The sequence below is a fragment of the Mobula birostris genome, chromosome 27 (assembly GCF_030028105.1).
Source record: "Mobula birostris isolate sMobBir1 chromosome 27, sMobBir1.hap1, whole genome shotgun sequence".
NCBI lineage: Eukaryota > Metazoa > Chordata > Chondrichthyes > Myliobatiformes > Myliobatidae > Mobula > Mobula birostris.
In genome coordinates, this window is record NC_092396.1 from 23,365,631 (window position 1) to 23,387,436 (window position 21,806).

Genomic DNA, 21,806 nt, shown 5'->3' on the forward strand with positions numbered 1-21,806 from the left:
CAGTATTGATGGTGCCCTGGTTTGAGGAAAAATATGCTAGCTTCGGATGCAGTCCTGAAGAAATCCACTCGATTAATACTTGAGATGAAAGGGTTGCTCTATTTTGAAAGGCTTAAAAAAAAGTTAAGAATTTAGAAGATCACATTGATACACCAAAGTTCATAAGGGAGTAGAAAAAGGCAGATAAAGGACAAGAGTTTCCAACAGGACGACATGATCTCACAGCATCTGCAGATTATCAGTGTTGCTTTGACCCCAGCATCTGCAGATTATCCACGGATACTGCCCGACCTGCTGAGTTCCTCCAGCGTGTTGTGAGTGTTGCTTTGACCCCAGCATCTGCAGATTATTTTGTGTTGACGTGATTTGAAAATATGGGTAATTTAAAATAGAGGTGCATCTTGTCACAGAGGACTGCAAAAGGTTGAGAACTTGGATAAATGGTGATACTTAAAGAGACACAAAACTAATTTATGAAGGATTAGGGAGTTCAGGGCTAGGTAGAACTAACTTGAAAGGAGTTGAGGCCTGGGGGCAGATCAGCCATGACCTCATCGAATGGCAACAGAGGCCTGAAGAATCATGTGACCCATTCCTCCTCCCATTTTCTTCTGTTCCTTTCATCAGAACTAGGAAAATAACTCCCAAGGGAAGGGGAACTTGACGGTTCCCAGGAATTCCTTCCCAGTCCTGATGAAAGGTGATTATTTTAAAACTTCAAGTGTTTCCCAACCAGTAAACACCATCATAACATTTTTTGTCCAGAATCTCTATTATTTTCTGATTTTAAATTTCAGGTTTTCAGCATCTGCAGCTTCACATTTACTAATTCTTGTGTTCCAAATTTTTCAGTCTGATCATAGTTTATCAACCTGAGACATTATTATGTCACCACAGACTCTGCATAACCAATGTTTCATGTTCAGTATTTCAGAATTCCACAGAGCCCTTTCAAGTTCAACTTAAAAGGTGACCAATTAACTCATGCCAAGAGTTTGAATTCATGGACAGAAGAACAGCAAGCGATGGGGGTGGGATAATGGGAAATCCATGGTAACCTGACCCCTTCCTTCTCTGGGTACTTACACGTGGCAACAACACCTTAGAATGGATAGAAGTTTATATGGTTCACATACAAGCTGAAATAATAATTAAGCATGCAGGAGATCTAATCGACTTATGTTCATCCCTGTGGAAAACTCATTATGCCTCATTTCAGCATTTAAGTATTTCTCAAATATTTTCTTTTTTTTTTGCACCGCTCTGTTCAGAAAACTATTCTGTATATCAGGAACTTGATATTATTTTCAAAACTTCCACTGAACAGTTTAAATATGTCCCTTTCCCAGATCCTAACAGGTAGTTTAAAACGTTCTGGATACATTTTCCATTCCCTTAAGTTTAATTTTTTGAATTTATATATAATTTCACAGGCCTGTTCTTTAGAAGGGAAACAGCTCTTCAAGTTTTTCTTCCTAACACGGACACTGGACAGCTGTGATCAGCTTTGGAGTTCTTTGAACTCCCATCATTTTGTATTTTAAGTCCTCTTCTGTGACTCAAGCTGGACATGATACAGACTAGCCTAGCCAGGAGTTTTGTTACGATTTTGCCTTTTAATATCTGCTTTGAATCATTGGGGAATATTGTAAATCACATCTCCCAAAATGCTAGGCTCTTTTACAGATTGACTCGTATTTGAACAGGATTAAAATAAGAACTTGTGTCCAGAAATCACTTTAAAAATCCAGATACATCATCAATGAGAAAAATGAAGGGAGATTTGATAGAGATATATAAAATAATGAGGGGTTTAGATAGGATAAATGCAAGCAGGCTTTTTCCACTGAGGTTGGGTGAGACTTAAACTGGAGGTCATAGGTTAGGGGTGAAAGGTGAAATATTTTAGGGGAACTTGAGAGAGAGGGTGGTGAGAGTATGGAACGAGCGGATGCAGCTTCGATCTCATCATTTAAGGGAAATTTGGACAAGTATATGGAGGGCTATGGTCCAGGTACAGGTTGATGAGAATAGGCAGGATAACAATTCAGCATGGGCTAAAGAGCCTGTTTCAGTGTTGTAGTGCTCTATGGCTATAGTTATTGAATGTAGCAGTTAAAGATCTCAAGTTTGTTAGAAATGTTTTCTTCTCATCCGTCCCACTCCCTCTCCTAAATACTTTGGTCATTAATCCAGGTTTGTGCAGGTGGATTAATTTGGTCTGAGATTATCAATGCTAGATAATTTTCCTTTACTTTCTGGACTCCACAGCAAGAATCCCCACAAAAATTAATGCAGATCAGATTTGATACGGCAAAGGATTTAAATAGCAACCATCCATCCTGCACTTGCAGAAGCTGAAACCCAGCACAATTTTACCTTTGGCCTAGGCCTGTATGTAATTTCAAGTCTTAGACCCACACTTCCAAGTATCTGCTGTTTCCTATCCTCAAGCACTTTGTCCATTTCTGCATTCTCAATGTACAAAAAGACAAACACACAGATATTTTGAACATAATGGTTTATGTAAAAGAGCAACCATTGTACAAACATTGGGAATGTTTAAAACAAGTTTGTAAACTTTTAAAACAAATTATTCTGAATTTATCATACATTATATTAAACAAAATTAATTTTATTTGTATTCAAGTATGCTGCAAAATACATTGATTCTGTTGTGATAAAATAGATTAGTACTATAATGTACTGAATATCCTAAAGAGAGCAGCTAATGAGGCTCGGCAGAGATCAATTTCCTTCACAGGCATGCAAGTTTCTCTCCCTTCCTATCTATACTGACATGCAGTACAAACAGAGTGCATCCTTGCTCAATTGAACAATGCTGTCCAGGGAGGAAAATCATTAAAGGCAGACGTAATTATTTGTGTACATTGAAACAGATGTATGGGACCACAAGGAGGTTATGCTAAATTGTTATCAGTCACTAACCAGACCCCTGTTGCATTCAGTTCTGAGCTCCATGTCTAAGAACACAAAGCTTTGCAAAAGTTGTACTAGGGATCCTCTCAGATGGGAGAGTGCATTTATAATGAAAGAATGGAGAGAAAGTCGAGGGAAGATGTCCAATATTAGGACAGGCCTGAGTAGAGTAGAAGCAGCAAAATTATTTTCTCTGGCAAGGAAGTTGGCAAACAGACAGCACAAAGTACGATAAACTGGCAAAGAGCCAGGTGGGAGTGGAACAAAGTTTCTACTACTACTGAGTGGTTTTAAATTTGAAACAACCAAAAGGTGAAGGAAATAGATTCAATAGTAACTTTAAGAAAGCTGCTTTAATGTGGGAAAGAAAATTGGGTAAGTGGCAGGAGGTGGGGGCATCATCAGACACTGGCATGTACAGTTAATTGGAAAGCTTTCAAAGAAATGGCACAGACATTTGGGCAGACAGCCTGTGAAAAGCTGCCAAGCTCAGTCTTTTCCAATACTAAGTGATTGGATGCATTTAAATACTGTAGTTATTTTCTCCTTCTAAAGTCATTCATTTAATTAATCCCACAGCCCTCTAGTGTCTAACATTGTTTGATGTTTGGTTTATTCAGGGAAAAAAAACACCAAATATAAAAAGATAGGAGAATGAAAAATGTTCATTTGATTAACCGCTTCTTTGATAAATGCTTGATATATTATGCGTACATTTACATTGTTCAATAATTGACTTTCAGATGCTAGAAATAGCAGTTTATCTAACATTTAAATTATCTGATCTACTATTGTATTAAAAATAATTAAAATACGATTTGATATTTTCTATTAGTCAAACTAGGAAGAACATTATAGTACAATAAAATAGTGAAATGTTGCCTCCCTTTATCTTGTAATTTACAATATCATAGCAACAGATACTGGAAAAAATAATCACTCAAAAACCACATATGCACTAAAGAGACCAGTAAACTGCATAAACATCCTGTGCAGAAGGTAACTATTCATAAATACAAAGTAGATTTGTCACCAGACAGTTCATGTGAGAAGTGGGTTACTCAGAATCCTCCATTGCCTGGGGAAATTCAAGCATCTTTAGATAACTGCACTACTCCAAAGAGCGCTATGAGGTCATTCTTACCCCTGACCATTAGGCTCTGGAGTGAGTCCGGCCAGAGAAGTGATGACCCCCCAGACTGTTTGTGGCAACTTATTTTTTATTATTTCTACTTTTGTGCACTTGTAATGCTACTGTGACACTACAATTTCCTTTGGAATCAATAAAGTATCTACCTATCAATCAGTACTGGTATACTCTACACCAACGAGTGCAACAAAGTGCTGTGCAACTTTGCAGCACCTTTTGTAAACATTCCTATCCCCTCAGCTACGGCAGAGGAGATAAATTCCCTGTGAAGATACCCTTTTCAATGTATTTATGACCATTTTTTCCATTTCCTCTTAAGTAGCCCGAGTGACATTAATGCCTTTTTGTGAAATACCTCGGCGCATCCTTGTTTGAAATCAATACAGAGCAACATTAATCCAACCCTCTTCTGAGAGATTACGAAGAGCCAAATGAATAAACAGAGCCAAATTAAAAGGCAAGTTTGAATTTAGCAATTTGTGAAGATTTGAAAGGATAAGTCACGATGGATAAAAGATTAGGTCTGAAGGACTCAACAGACTCCCTGTCCATTTCTACAAGGATGTACTTGTAATTGCATATTTAAATACACCCCGAACAAGCCTGTGGGGTAACAAACAAATTAGTAAATGGCTGCAGTTTCCCTCATCACTCATGTTCTCCCTCTTTTGGACCTTCCAGTCATTTAGTCCTGATAAGGACAATCAGATACCCTTTGTCAAATGCTCTTTAGGATGACATATTCAGGATTGTTGAGGAACCTACGTCAGGAACTAATTAACCAACAACACAATGAGATAACAGGGCAAAAACTTTCTTCTCCGTAACTTTGCACAATTTGTTTTAAACATGAGCACCCAAAAACTCAGCCAGTCTGTTAATACTAATACCATCTACAACATATTGGAATTAATCTGAAACACAAATGCAACAAATAAATACATAAAATAAGAGAATCAGATATGAAGTTGCCCAGAAGAAAGTTATGCAAAAAAATACCAAACCCATGAGCTTTCAGTGGTTGTTGGTGCTCACAGTCACAGATGCCATTTTCTCCCAATATTACTTCAAATTACATAACAATGAATATTAAAATATTCAAATAGGGAGGGCAACTAGTTATGGAGTCGTAGAGCAATACAGCATACATGCAGGCCCTTCAGCCCAATGAAGCCATGTTGACCTTGTTTCTCCAGCTACCTACCCCAATTTCCGTTTGCCCAATCCCTGCAGGCTCCTCCCCTCATGCACCTAAAACAAAAGCAGAGTCAAATGCACAAGAACTTAACTAGGATAAGAATCAAAGGGATGATGAGAAAAGGGGGAAATGCAGAAATCACTATTGACTCAAGTCAAGTATGAATTGAATAATTAACTGATACTTTAGGAATTTTGAGAATACTTCAGGATTTTCAGAAGGGATGGGCTTGCTCACATCACACGAAGAAAAAATATCCATCAATTGCAAGTTTTTTTACTTTTAAAAAAGTTAGAGGCCAAACCTTCGTGCAGTCCGATTTAATTTTAAATAATTATTAAATATTAGGATAAGCTTTGTTTATTTTCAGTTAACTTGCTGGCAAATCTTTAATATGTGCACTTTTTTGTTACAGTAGCTGGATGTGTGAAGTGATGGAGGACAGCATTATAAGGGTTTGGGCTAACTCCAAACATCCTTCAATCCTTCATAATACTTCAGACAATGAAGCTTGAAAACAAAGCCTGAGGTTGAAGCACTGTGCCTCTGTCACCATTCACATTTAACTGGTGGGTAGAATTATGTTAACTCTGCCATGGACAGTCCCAAGCCTGGCTACAAAAGGGGGGGGGGGCAGGGGATGGGCCTGGGGCTAGCAAACTACAGAAATGGCAACAGAAGCTCCATAGAACTCAGTCCTGAGAGGGGAAGGATTTTTGACTAGGAGACGTATGAAGTTATATGGTGAAAGTGGAAGCACAGAGCTGATCACCCTTCTGTTGGCCCAGAACATGGGACTCTGGGGAGCTGCGGTCAGGGGTCTTTGCCTCAGTAGGAATGATGGGCTTAAGCAGAAGATTTTGCCTGTGCTGAAGTCAGAGTTGCCAATTCAGCCTTGTGGGATAAACAAAAAATTAATTTGACACACAGATTATTTTCAATTGGCTTGTAGTGTAACATCCAGATGTGGGGACTAATTAGAGCTACTGAGTAAATCCAGACAGCAAGGGTAGTTCTTGTTTTAAAAAGCACATTCTATGTGCCAATGATTTAGCTCTAAAAATGCATGAATAAAAAAATTAAAAATACTGCTACCTTGCTAAGAAAGTCAAATACCAGAGTAAAAACATTTATACATCAACTAGTTTATACAAAGTTATCAATAGCTATCGATTTATGTTTCTTTTGCATTAAAATAATTCTGATATACAGGAATACGCGAGGAAAAAGTGAGAAAAAGGTTGGGTTTTAAGTGTTACTGCAGGAGGAAAAGGAAAATTAGAATGAATTAAGAGCAGAAAATGGTTCTGTGAACCTTGATCCGAACACAAGTGAGGATAGAGGGAGAAGCAGTGAGAAAAATGTGCCTTAAGAGGAACAAGCAATGCTGAGAAATGCCAAGTTACATTGTGGCAGGATGAATGAGAAAGGGCAATATAAAGTCAATGGCACAATTCTAACAAAGGTTAAGTACAGGGAAATTTCAGGTACAGGTATAGTTTGTTAATAGTGACCAAATAATTGGGAAAGTTGTTAAAAAAAAACAAACAGGATCTTGGGCTTTATAAATATAGACAGACAGGATTAGAGCAAAGAAATCATTAACTTTATGACTAGCACTGTACTTTAGGAAGCAGTCTTTGGACTAATCACTTTTACTCAAGTGATTCCATCACTGAGGGATTTTTAGTTGTGTGGATAGGCTGGAGGAGCCAAAGTTGAAAGAGGGGATAGTAGAGGACCCAATGAATTATGAAGGATGAAGAAAGAAACTGCTGTCATTGGTGGCAGGGTCAAGAGCCAGGGAACACAAAATGAAGTTGACTGGCAGTGTGCGGTGGATGGTTAGAATCTATAATGCATGGTCAAGGGTAGTCATGGAGGTATTTGGATAATTATCTGAAAGAATTTGCATGGCAACAGTGAGAGGATGCAGAAGTAGGGCAGCTGGAGAGTCAGCATGGACTCAATAGGCCAAGCAGCCTTTTGTAACTATTGAGATTCCAAACAAAAATGGTAAATCCAAAGGAATGTTACCCATATCAATAACATAATAAAGGATAAACAAATTTTGCTGCTAATTGGTTCAATTCTGAAAATCTCAAATGATCAAAATCAATTTAAATAGTTTCACTAATTTTATAAGCCACAATGTTCCATAAGAACCCATAAAAATTTAAAACACTGGACAAGACTTTTCTTGATCTTGTCACTTAAGTTCATACAAAAATATTAATATATATCAATTAAAATACAGATAATGTATTTAAAAACTGGAACAACATTTATGATAACCTGCACAGAACCATCTCCTATAAACCAAATTCCTGCTGGGATACAAGTTCAGTGTTTTGCATTCTGCTACATAACTCAAGTGTTCATTTCCGGTTGATGAGCCCAGACAGCAAGTGTCAGTGGGCCAGTCAGCTTCTGAAAGCATCGCATAGCTCAGCCCAATTACATTCCAGCTTTACACCTTCATACACTGGTCAGGTAAATGTGACTGAATAGATGAGGAACTTGCCTGATTCCTTAACCATTCTTTATCCAAGGAAAGTTGTAGTTGATTATCAGTACAGACCAGGAATACATTTTTGAATGGCTCATGACCACACCCAACATTCGTCAGGGTCACTGAGAAGTGCAGAACAGAAACAGGCTCTTCAGCTCTCCACACGCAGATGCTGGAGGATATCAGCAACTCAGGTAGCACCTATGGAGGGGACAGGTAACACTTTGGGCCAAGACCCCTCATCAGGATTGGAAGCAGATAGAAGCCAGATTAAGGTAGGGGTAAAGTGAAGGAGAACAAGCAGGCAGCCCCTTCCTCACCATTCTTATTCTGATTTATGTCCCATTCCTTTGCAGTCCTGATGCAGGTCTCAGCCTGAAATGTCCACTGCTTATTCCGCTCCAGATGCTGTCTCTAGCATTTTGTGTGTTGCTCAAGATTTCCAGCATCTGCAGAATCTCATGTTTATGAAATGTTTATGGACCAAGTCCATCAGAATAACTTAGTGGCCAATCACCTATCAACTTGCACATTCTTGAGGCATGGGAGGAAACTAGAGAACTTGGAAAATATCTAACCCTGTCACACAGAGAAGAGATGCAAACTCCAGAGGTCAAGTCTGAACATGGGGCATTGTTGTCCCTGTGAAGCAGTGGCTCTACAAGGTGCACTACTGTGTCACCCAGTGCATCTTCCCATTTTTAAAATGCAGTTCCTATGATGTGAATTTGTATATCTAATATTTCAAGTTCAATAAAAGTCTAATTAAAACCCAATTGTAAATAAAATTATTGCAGTTTGGTTAAGAATTGTCTGGGCAGCTTTACCACCCCATTCCTAAGTTCGAACAAATATTAATGGTTGGTTAATTTCTTGACTGCAATATCTTTGTGTGAAATTTGATTTGACTCTTCCTTCAAGTATTTCTGATCAATAGCAACATCATTACACATAGATGTAGAAACCGATCACTTGGTGCAGTCCAGTGGACAGGTCCATAACTAAATAATGTTCTTAATTGCTGTGACTGGATGAATTTTACACCCATTTTTCTCTGTTTTTCATCTATTGGTTCATCCACTGATTTCAAGACGACAAACATTTTGCACCTTTGTCCCTCTTCGCCCAGCGGGAACACGATGATGCATGAAAGTCAGGTTTGTGCAACAAGCTCTTAGGGGTGAGGTATCTCCCAGGTGACCTTGATTCCAACATATTTGTAAAAATTAATTAATATGGAAATGCAGCATAAAGTTTAGTTATCTTCTAAACTAAATCAGGTTTTCCAGTTGAATTTACATAAGTATTTCCCTTATCATTGTTTCCATTTTTAAAAATCTTCAGTGTAATCTTCTCTGTGGAATTAATGGTTCCCTTTCATCCTTCTGTGTTTTATACATGAAAAACTGAATTAAAATCTGCACAGATATCATCAAGGAGAAACAAAATGTTTTTATTGCATTCACGAAAAAAAAATCAGAAAATATAAATATTCCCACTTTTGACACAAGACAAAACAGAATTAGACCATGGAACCCATTGTGTATGTTCTGCCATTACATGGCTGATTTATTTTCCCTCTCAACTCCATTCTCCTGCCTGCTCCCCATAACCTTTTACACCCTGACTAATGAAGAACCTATGAACTTCCATCTTCAATACGCCCAATGACCTGGCCTCCACAGCCATCCGTGGTAATGAATTCCACAGATTCACCACACCCTGGCTACAGAAATTTCTACTCATCTCCATTCTAAATGGTCGTCCTGCTATTCGGAGGCCCTTTGGGCCCAAGACTCCCCCAGTATAGGAAACATCCTCTCCACATCCACCTGGCCTTTCCACATTCGACAGGTTTCAATGACATCCCTGCTCATTCCCCTGTATTCCAGCGACTGTAGGCCTAGAGTAAAACACTCCTCATTCGATAACCCTTCATTCCTGAAATCATTCTCATGAACCTTCTCTGAGGAATCTCCAGTGTTAGTACATGCTTTCTTAGATAAAGGATCCAGAACTGCTCAGAATACTCCTAAGTGGGGCCTCACCAGTGCTATGTAAAGCCTCAGCATTAGATCTTTGTTTTTATATTTTAGTCCAGCGGTCCCCAACCACTGGGCCGCAGAGCATGTGCTACCGGGCCGCGAGGAAACGATACAAGTCAGCTGCACCTTTCCTCATTCCCTGTCACGCACTGTTGAACTTGAACATAGGGTTGCCAACTGTCCTGTATTTGCTAGGACATCTCGTATATTGGGCTAAATTGGTTTGTCCCATACGGGACCGCCTTTGTCCCGTATTTCCCCCACTAAGGTACAGTGTTCCTCTGAAACCTTTCGTGCCGAAATGGCGTGAAGCGAAGAAGCAATTACCATTAATTTATATGGGAAAAATTTTTTGAGCGTTCCCAGACCCAAAAAATAACCTACCAAATCATACCAAGTAACACAAAACCAAAAATAACACTAACATATAGTGAAAGCAGGAATGATATGATAAATACACAGCCTATATAAAGTAGAAATAATGTATGTACAGTGTATTTGGGAAGATAAAGGTAAAAATTGATTTGTGGAGAAAAATCAGCAGTAGGCGAATGCGCACACAGATGCCCACGCAAGGCTTCATGGTCATGGTAGTCTTTCCTGGGGTAAAGTGTCCTGGGATTTGACTGCTACTTTTGTCCCTTATTTGGGAGTGAGAAAGTTGGCAACCCTAACTGTAAAAGACAAGTTGAGGTGAGGTTAACCCTACTTGAACACCCCCCCAACCCCCATCGGCCAGTCCGCAAGAATATTATCAATATTAAATCGGTCCGCGGTGCAAAAAAGGTTGGGGACCCCTGTTCTAGTCCACTTGAAATTAATACTAAAATTGCATTTGCCTTTCACCTGACTCAAGCTGCAAGTTAACCTTTAGGGAATCCTGCACAAGGACTCCCAAGTCCCTTTGCACCTCAGATTTTTGAATTTTCTCCCCATTTAAAAAAGTGTTTTTATTCCTTCTGCCAAAGTACATGACCATACACTACCCGACACTACATTCCATCTGCCACTTCTTTGCCCATTCTCCTAATCTGGCTAAGTCCACCTGCAGTCTCCCTGCTTTCTCAGCACTACCCATCAATACCTACCTTTGTATTCTTTGCAGACTTGGCCACAAAGCCATCAGTTCTGTCATCCAAATTACTAGCATATAACATAAACAGCAGTCCCAATACAGACCAACCAGACCAGAAAAGGCTCTCTTTATTCTTACTTTATCTCCTGCCAATCAGCCAATCCTCGATGTTGGTATCTTTCATGTAATACCATGGGCTCTTGTTAAGCAGCCTTATGTGCAGCACCTTGTCAAAGGCCTTCTGAAAATCCAAGTACACAACATCCACCAATTATCCATCGTCTATCCTGCTTGTTATTTCCTCAAAGAATTTCAACAGATTTGTCAGGCAAGATTTTCCCTGAAGGAAAACTTGAGGATTTTGACCCATTTTATCCTGCGCCTCCACCCTTAACAATTGACTCCAACATTTTCCCGACCACTGAGGTCAGGCTAAATGGCCTATAATTTCCTTTCTTTTGCCTTCCTCCCTTCTTGAATAGTGGAATGACTCCCATAATTTTCCAGTCCTCTGGAACCAATCCATAATCTAGTGATTCTTGAAAGATCACTACTAGTGCCTCCACAATTTCTTCAGCTACCTTGGGTGTAGACCATCTGGTCCAGGTGATTCACCTACCTTCAGTTTCCCAAGAACCTTCTCCCTAGCGACAGCAACTTCACATACTTCTACCCCCTGACACTCTCAAACTTCCGGCATACCTCTAGCGTCTTCCACAGTGAAGACTGATACAAAATACTTAGTTAGTTCATCCGCCATTTCCTTGTTCCCCATTACTACCTCTCCAGCGTCATTTTTCAGCGGCTCAGATCAACTCTCGCCTTTTACATATCCACAGGAAACTTTACTTATCCTCTTTAATATTATTGGCTAGCAAACCTTCATATTTCATCTTTTCCTTTCTTATTTTTTTTTTTTTTTTAAAAGTTGCCTTCAGTTGGTTTTTAAAAGCTTCCCAATCCTCTCACTTTGCACAAATGTTTCTCAATTATATGACTCGCTTTTGCTTTCATGTTGTCTTGTTAATCACGGTTGTGTCATCCTACCTTTCGGATACTACTTCGTTGGAATGTATCTATCCTGTGCCTTCTGAATTTCTCCCAGAAGCTCCAGCCATTGCTGTTCTAGCATCATCCCTGCTAGCATCCCCTTCCAATCTACTTTAACCAGCTTCTCTTTCATGTCTCTGTAATAATGATACACCTGAGCTTAGCCTCTCCCTCTCAAACTGCAAAGAGAATTCTATCATATTATAATCACTGTTTCCTAAGGGTTCCTTTACCTTAAGCTCCCTAATCAAATCTGGTTCATTACTCAACACCTAATCCAAAATAGCCTTTCCCCCAGTGGGCTTAACCACAAACAGCTCTTTAAAAAAAAGCCACCTCATAGGCATTCTATAAATTCCCTCTCTTGGATAAAGTACCAACTTGATTTTCCCGATCTACTTGCTTATTGAAATCCCCCATGACCACTGCAACACTACCCTTTTTACATGCCTCTAACTCTTGTTGTAATTTGTACACCACATCCTGGATACCGTACAAATGCCTGTATATAATTCCCAGTCTTTTTATCCTTGCAGCTTCTTAACTATACCCACTGGATTCTACATCTTCCGCTCCTATGTCACCTCTTTCCAAGGATTTGATTTCATTTTTTACCAACAGAGCCTTGCCATCTGCTCTGTCTGCCTGGACGTCCTTTTGATACAATTTATATCGTTGGATGTTAAGCTCCCAACAATCTTCTTTCAGCCACAACTCAAGTGATCCTCACAATATCATTCTTGCCAATCTCTAACTGCGCTACAAGATCATCTACCTTATTCCATATTCTGCATGCATTCAAATATAACAAGAAATGTTCGGCAATCTTAAGTTGGGCACATCAAACCAAGACTCAGGGAAAAAGTTCTCTTTACTCGCTTTCTGGTACACTTTTTCTGGTACAAATTTTCCAACCAATGCCCTATCCTGCCAAGTTCAATTCTACCGGTTTATTTCCACGTTAACCCTCCAGGCAGCTCCATAATTTGCCAATATGTTAAACAATGAACATTCCTTTCTCAAATATTAATTGATCTTTTATCTCATAAAATCACACAAAATTAACAACACAGGAGACCATTTAGCATGTTCTATCTGCCTCTTCAAATACATTTCCAGATTCAGTCCATTGCAAAAGTCTTAGGCACATATATATAGCAAGGGTGCCTAAGACTTTTGCACAGTACTGTATTTATCAATGTGGAGCAGACAGCAAGTTTGTAAATCTGGCGGGAGCAAAGGATGTTGGGAATGGCAAGGGTGGAACACTGCAGGTGGCATAGGAGTCAGGGGTAGAGGGTGGCATTGCTTGCAGAAACACCCAGCTCTGAGACACCATGGAAGGTCGATTGGTTTATTTGTTCATAACAGACTGTCTATCTTGTGCTTCCCTATTTCCAACCACAATTCCCTTTCCCTGTCTCCTTCCCACTCTCAGTCCACAACAAAGACCCACATCAGAATCAGGTTTAATATCACTAGCATATGTCATGAAATCTGTTAACTTAGCAGCAGCAGCAGTACAATGCAATACATGATAAACATAGAAAAAATAATAAATTAAAATATATAAATTACATTAAATATTTAAATTAAAAATTGTGCAGAAACAAAAAAAAGTGAGCTAGTGTTCACGGGTTCACTGTCCGTTTAGGAATCAGATGGCAGAGGGGAAGTAACAGTTCCTGAATCACTGAGTGTTTACCTTCATGCTTCTGTACCCCCTTCCTGATGGCAACAATGAGGAGAGGGAATGCCCTGGATAAACATGGAGCGTTGACATCACCCACATGACATGAAATTTGTAGATTTTTTGCAGCAGCAGCAGGACAGAGCAATACAGAAAATTACTAAGGTATGAACCTTAGGCATCCTGTAAATGTAATGACAGTTTTTACTTCTAACCATTTTTTTTATACAAGGAATCCCTCCATCTGCATAAAATATCAATTAAAATTTTTTGCTCAAAATTTCAGCAGTAAACGTAATTGGATAACAGGAAAACATAGGTTGATCTTTCAATGTTAAATGATCAAACTTAGCTTGATTTGATTGTAGATCAGAAGTCACAGAATATTCTTATACATTTGAAATCAACGTTAAAATCAAATAAAGGGTGCACTCGATCTCTATTGGTGAGATTAATGGTTTAACATAAAAGAGCTGAGCTATACCAATACTTGTGTTAAGCTGCTGTTTCTTGATTACAGTTCAGAGTTTAACACAATCATTCCTACAGTTCTGATCAACAAGATCCAAAACTCAAGCCTCTGGCCCTCCTTCTGCAACTGAATCCTCAACTTCCTAACTAGTAGATCACAACTTGTGCGGATCAGAGACATCATCTCCACCTTGCTGACAATCAACATTGGTGCACTTCAGGGATGTGTAATTGGTCCACTGCTCTACACCCACGGCTGTGTGGCTAGGAACAGCTCAAATGCCATCTATAAATTTGCTGACAACACATCTATTGCTGGCAGAATTTCAGATGGTGACAACACAGAAGCGACATAGATCAGCTGGTTGAGCGTTGTCGCAGCAACAACCTTGCATTCAACATCAGTAAGACCAAACTGACTGTGGGCTTCAGGAAGGGTAAGATGAGGGAACACACACCAGTCCTCATTGAGGGATCAGAAGTGGAGAGAGTGAGCAATTTCAGTTCCTGGGTGTCCACATCTCTGAGGATACATCCTGGGCTCAACATATTGTTGCAGTTACAAAGGTGGCATGACAGTGGCTATACTTCACTAGGAGTTTGGGGAGACCTGGTATGTCAGCAAAGTCACTCACAAATTTCTACAGATGTATCATGACAGCATTCTAACTGGCTACATCACCATCTGGTATGGGGAGGCACAGGGGGAACTGCACAGGATCGAAATAAGCTGCAGACAGTTGTAAACTCAGTCAGTTCCATCATGGGCACTAGGCTTTCCAGTATCCAGGACGTCTTCAAGGAGCAATGTCTCAAAAAGGTGGTATTCATCATTGATGACCCCCAGTTGCCTAAGGTATGCCCTCTTCTCATTACTACCATCAAGGTGGTGGTACAGGAGCCTGAAGGCACACACTCAATGATTCAGGAACAGCTTCTTCACACACACACACACACACACACACACACACACACACACACACACACACACACAGTGGCATGCAGAAGTTTGGACATTTTTGGTCAACAAATTCTGTTACTGTGAATAGTTGAGTAGAAGATAAACTGATCTCCAAACGTCATAAGGTTAAAGATGAAACATTCTTTTCAACATTTTAAGCAAGATTAGTGTATTATTTTTGTTTTGTACAATTTTAGAGTGGAAAAAAAAGGAAAGGAGCACCATGCAAAGGTTTGGGCACCCCAAGAGATTTGAGCTCTCAGATAACTTTTACCAAGGCTTCAGACCTTAATTAGCTTGTTAGGGCTATGGTTTGTTCACAATCATCATTAGGAAAGGCCAGGTGATGCAAATTTCAAAGCTTTATAAATACCCTGACTCCTCAAACCTTGTCCCAACAATCAGCAGCCATGGGCTTCTCTAAGCAGCTGCCTACCGCTCTGAAAATTAAAATAAATGATGCCCACAAAGCAGAGAAGGCTATAAGAAGATAGCAAAGCGTTTTCAGGTAGCCGTTTCTTCAGTTCGTAATGTAATTAAGAAATGGCAGTTAACAGGAACGGTGGAGGTCAAGTTGAGGTCTGGAAGACCAAGAAAACTTTCCGAGAGTACTGCTCGTAGGATTGCTAGAAAGGCAAATCAAGACTTCCGTTTGACTGCAAAAGACCTTCAGGAAGATTTAGCAGACTCTGGAGTGGTGGTGCACTGTTCTAATATGCAGTGGCACCTGCACAAATAATATCTTCATGGAAGAATCATCAGAAGAAAACTTTTCCTGTGTCCTCACCACAAAATTCAGCATCAGAAGTTTGCAAAGGAACATCTAAACAAGCCTGATGCATTTTGGAAACGAGTCCTGTGGACTGATGAAGTTAAAATAGAACTTTTTGGCAGCAATGAGCAAAAGTATGTTTGGAGAAAAAAGGGTGCAGAATTTCATGAAAAGAACACCTCTCCCAACTGTTAAGCACAGAGGTGGATTGATCATGCTTTGTGCTTGTGTAGCAGCCAGTGGCACGGGGAACATTTCACGGGTAGAGAGAAGAATAAATTCAATTAAATACCAGCAAATTCTGGAAGCAAACATCACACCGTCTGCAAAAAAGCTGAAGATAAAGAGGATGGCTTCTACAACAGGATAATGATCCTAAACACACCTCAAAATCCACAATGGACCACCTCAAGAGGCGTAAGCTGAAGGTTTTGCCATGGCCCTCACAGTCCCCCGAACTAAACATCATCGAGAATCTGTGGATAGACCTCAAAAGAGCAGTGCATGCAAGGCGGTCCAAGAATCTCACAGAACTAGAAGCCTTTTGCAAGGAAAAATGGGCGAAAATCCCCCAAACAAAAATTGAAAGACTGTCAGCTGGCTACAGGAAGTGTTTACAAGCTATGATACTTGCTAAAGGGGGTGTCACCATGCAGGGTGCTCAAACTTTTGCTTTGGGCCCTTTTCCTTTTTTGTTATTTTGAAAATGTAAAAGACGGAAATATAAAAGTAATCTTGCTTAAAATATTAAAGAAATGTGTCATCTTTAACTTTACACCTTTTGGAAATCAGGACATCTTTTACTCGCTTAGCTATTCACAGTAACAGAAACTTCGACCAGGGGTGCCCAAACTTTTGTGTGTGTGTATATATATATGTAAATAATGTATTGGATTGTACTGCTGCCGCATAACAAGAAATTTCATGATATGTACCAGTGCTATTAAACATGATTCTGATTTTATTTATCCTCATATTGACAAGTGCAGAGATCAAAGATCTCATCTAATTTAGACCCTAGAAGCACAGGTAATATTAGAGAATCTCCAATTCTACTTAGACTGTTCAGAAGCTTGTCTGCATGGATAGGACGAGCTTGGGCTCCCTCCTCCTGTAAATGTGAAAGACTATTTGGAAAAGTGGCAATGTTCTGTTTTTCCACTCCTTGGGGATTTTAGCTGCCAACAATCTTCTGTGAGAGCACTGTCAATTATCCCTGTATCCTGCCTCTCTTTATAATAATGTTATTGCCAATGGGAAAAGGGTAATGGTGCATTTCAAATGAGATACAATGGTTATGTAGACCAGTGTCCCACTTCTTCCAGAGTTCATGGTGGTACGCCCCTCCCTATCCATCCCAAAGTGAGACAGAGCAAGAGCAGAAGATGGGAGAGATACTCTTCACTAACCACATCCTTTGTCATCTATTTCACTGTTCGCTCCCCCTACTCACATTAAACACCACTCCGCCTAGCTTTTAATTAACATTTCCGTAGTTTCATTTCTATCTACTTCTGTTATGTTTGCTATTAATCCCTTGTTAGTTTGTTCCATTACTGTGTATTACTGAAGCTGATACACTTGCTTCTTTCTTCTGTACGTACCATTGCCCAGTAGGAGTTATTGCCATAAGTACTAACTCAAGAAGCACTGAAGTAAATCATGTCATTAGCACTGCCACACCAGCTGAAGCAAGCTAATTCAGAAGGAATCAGACCTGACCTTACCTGGCCCACATAATACCATTATACCTCTGAAGCATAGCTGTCAGCAGTCAACTGCATAGGTCTCCAAGTAGATTAGCATCAGAATATCTGGCCACAAGATGCCACTGGAAGAAACAAAGAACTTTTGACTGGTAAAGGATACCATAATGTCGAGTGCCATAGTTCCCAAGCTGCCCACCAGCCAGGGAACATGATGCACCACGTAGTTATCCTCAGTCTGTCCCTTTCTTGGGACCTTCAGCAACACGGACAGGCCATATGTAAGATTCCCTAGGATCATCAAGGCAAAGAGGCAAAGAGATATGCCTTCGGTAGACTTCCTTTCCATCTGAGGAGAAAACGTATGTAAACTTGTTAGTGGGAAAAAAAAGCACAGCACAAGGGTTATTTCTCAGTTTTCTTCCTTCAATGGGGAATGAATGTAGTTAGATCTTGTGCATTCTTTACAGCTTCTATACCAAACAGCATCTTCATTACCCCAATAACCTGAAACACACTTACATTTCTCCACAACTGAGGCAACCTGGATGCCAGGTAGAATACTGATGAAAATGAGCCAACTATAAATCCAATGATTTCCTGTGTAGTAAACGTCTGCAAAAAAAAAAACACAAAAAATGAAAGATTTAATAAAGCTTGATGCAAATTAAAACATATTATAAGAAATAAGATATCATACAAATTACAAGAAAATAACAGATGAAATTATTCTCCTGTAATTGAAATTTAAGATTCCTTACCTTATGTTCATTACTGGAATTAACATGGAAATATTTGCGAGAGAGAGCTGGGTGTCAAGGCAGAGCTGGAGAAGGAAAAGAACTGGAACGGAGAACGATTAAGCAATGTTCAAGCAGAGCCATATAGAGACAAGGATAAGGAGACTCGGTTGGGAAGTAGACAGAAGTATTAGAACAACTTAAAAACTGAACGGAAATCTGGGTTGAATGATCGAAATGGGAAGCACTCACAGTGTAGCAGCAATAGAAATAGCAAAAGAGGAAGGTGATGAAATGGATCTGGAAATGCTAGCCCAGAAGATGAATCAGTGCGAATAAGGCAGTAACAAGAAGAGCAATTGTGTCTTTAAGGAGAAGTGAAACTGCAACTAGAGGGAAATGAATAATTGGGAAACAATAATTCAGAAAGTCAATGATCCTGTCAGAGGCCACACAAGCAAAACTATCAGGCATATGAGTTAATTTCAGAGAAAACAGTCCAGAAAGGCGTAATCCTGCTTAACCAATGTGCTCCAGGAAGGACCAAGCTCGGCCAACGAGGAAGTCCCGGATTTGGGGATGTCAGTGAGATTCACTTATTTTATGAAAGTATCATTGGCCAGGGGTTTGGACCAGAGGAAAGTGAAGGAAGGTCACAAGGTGATTGCAGTAGATTTAGCCACTGTTTAGAATCACTCATCAAATTGGACAGGAAGCTTACCAGGATTCAAACCCAGACACATATGTCCCAGATATAGATGGAAGCAAGGTATATAATAAATAGCTGTTTATTCTCTGGTTTTGTTATTTACAAAGGTTCTAAAGGAAAAGTTTGTTTGATTTGTCTTACTTTGTTTTAAGTTTGTGTTTTTTTTATTTCTTTCCTTTGGAATTCATATTGGTGGTTGAGAAAGCCCCACATTCCACAGGAGCCATGTGGATTCCTGGTTAAGGTGTTGGAATAGAAGCATGCATATTTCTATGAGATGCCTACATTCTAGAGAGAAATTAGCATTTTGGGAAATTGGTGATTAGTGTATACTCAAAATGGGAATTCAAAGTTGGTATTTTAAGAGATAAATTGGAACAAGTGGGAGATAGTGGGTGGATAGAGTGGTCTAGGCACAGCCTCAGAACAGAAGAAAGTCCCTTTAGAACAGAGATGAGAAATTTCTTTAGCCTGTGAGTGGTGAATCCATGGAATTGATTGCCACAAACGGGTGTGGAAGCCAAGTCATTTGGGTGTGTTTAAAGCAGAAGTTGATAGGTGGATTAACATCAAAGGTTACAAGAAGACAGGAGATTGGGGTTGAGAAGGATAATAAATCAGCCAGATGGAATGGCTTTGAACTTTGAATGGCCGAGCAGACTTCACAGGCTGAACAGCCTATTCTGCTCCTATGCCAACAAAAAGTTAAACATAAACATGGACTTCCTTAACAAGAACATTTTCCAAAGTGTTGAATGATATTGTATATTTTCAATGACCGATAGACTTCTAGAATTCTTTTGAATTTTTTTTTTTTTTTTTTTTTTTTTTTTTTTTTTTTTTTTAAATGCAACACTGGTACCTCAGAAAATGCAAATGTGCAGTCAGGATTCAGAACTTCCTGTTACCTAGAATGCACATACACTAAATACTGAAGTTCACATATACTGATAAAATTAATTTAGGTCAAGGAACTAAACCAAAATGCAGCAATCCATTGCTGACGACAAGGAACCAATGAAGGAAAGCAGAACAGACCAAGTGAATCTGACAATGATCAGGAATCTAGAGTAACAAGTGCCTTTCTCTTGCCTTTCGTCTATTGGCTCCTGATGGAAGAGACCTACGAAGGAAGCAAAACGGAAAAACAAAGACAGAAGGCATGGAGCGGCACATCAGTAAATTGTGAAAGAACCACTGAAACACATCGCTAAGTGCTGTTTGTGGCGATGGCTGTCAGATGTTCAGTGGGATAGATCAGCCTACAAAAATATTGAGGAAACAGACAAAGGAAAGGGTCCATATTATGGCAAAAGACACCAAGTTCCCAACAATGAGAACCAGGCAGACCAAGCAAAGAAATGTAATGTATGTTACATATGTTATGGAGTGGGAAGCGCAGAATCAAATATCGCTGTGATTATTGTATGTTCTAGTTTCAATTGTTTGGCGACAATAAAGTATAAAGTATGTTGGCTAAGCTTGTGAAAAAAAATTTGAAGGGATGTACAGTACCTGAGCAAGTTTTAGGCACACATATATAACTGGGGTGCCTAACACTTTTGCACAGGACTGTAGTAATTTTACATACTGCACTGCTGCAAAAAAAAAAACAAATTATTGACTATTGTGGACTGAGAGTGGGAAGCAAGCAAGGAGACTGGAATCATGGTTAAGAAAAGGGGAAGGGAGAGGGAAGGAAGCAGGGAGCACCAGAGAGGTATTCTGTAATGATCAATAAACCAGTAGTTTGGAGTGAAATGGCCTTGCCCTGGTATCTCAGGGCAGGGTGTGTCTGCCCTGGCACTCCTCTGCCACTTGTCCACCACCCCTCCAGTGGCACCCCACCCATGCTATTCTCAACATCCTTTGCTCCTGCCAAATTTACAAACTCGCTCTCTGCTCCACGCTGATGAATACAGTGCTGTGGAGGAAGAATGTGCCTGGAATGTGCTACCTGGGGTTGTGGTGGTAGCAGCAGGTACATTAGAGACTTTTAAGAGACATTTAGATAGGCACATGATTGTGAGGAAAATGGAAGGATATGGGCATTGTGTAGGCAGAAGGAATTAGTTTAGCTGGCCATTTGAATACTAAATGGTTCAGCACAATGTTGTGCCAAAGGGCCTGTTCTGGTGCTGCAACTGTTCCATTAACAATATTTTCACAATTAATACAAGTTGTAATAGCATATGGGATTCTTGACTTTATAGAATTGACAAAGAGCAAGCAATTTCTAAACCCTATGAAAATAATTGACGAGGTCAGTTAAAATAGTCAATTCTGTGTTCACACAAAAGTGATTGAGTAGGGGGAAAAAGACACAAAAGAATAAAAACTAAACTTGTATGGGAGGGGTGTAGTTGAAGGGAGAAGAATATTTTTGCCATGGAGTTGCTGTAAATTCTGATACAGTTGTTCAAAGTGGAGAGCATTTACAAAAAAAAAGGCAACTGAAAGCCCTCAGTTTAAGGCTCTGAACATCCACCATTACTTATTTTCCCAGTAAATTAGCTAGAAATCTGCTTCTTCATTCTCTGAAAACCACTCTGGAAAAACTGGTTAGCAGATCACATGCCAGGGAGTCACTGTAACAGAAGAACTATCTTTTAGCTTTCTGTAAGAAACCACATCTTTGATTATGTGCACTTCTGAAATATTTTAGAATTTATGTATAATTAATTTGCAACATTTGTCCAGTTAAAAACAATAACTAGTGATGGAAATACTCAGCATAGTAAAGGAAGTAGACCACTTTCATCAATGTCAAAAATATGGAAACTAAAC

General features: G+C 39.5%; 1 protein-coding gene across 2 annotated transcripts in view; it reads right to left on the reverse strand.

The window, feature by feature from the left end:
- Nucleotides 1-2,518: 2,518 nt before the first annotated feature.
- Nucleotides 2,519-21,806, reverse strand: part of slc66a1 (solute carrier family 66 member 1) — a 33,583-nt gene continuing 14,295 nt past the window's right edge. For both annotated transcript variants that reach the window (XM_072244741.1, XM_072244742.1), the window contains exons 6-8: nucleotides 18,093-18,185; nucleotides 17,734-17,919; nucleotides 2,519-9,218 (exon numbers count right to left, since the gene is read on the reverse strand). In XM_072244741.1, the coding sequence (XP_072100842.1) occupies nucleotides 9,141-9,218; nucleotides 17,734-17,919; nucleotides 18,093-18,185 (357 nt within the window). In that variant the 3' untranslated portion in view covers nucleotides 2,519-9,140. The remainder of the gene's footprint in view (nucleotides 9,219-17,733; nucleotides 17,920-18,092; nucleotides 18,186-21,806) is intronic.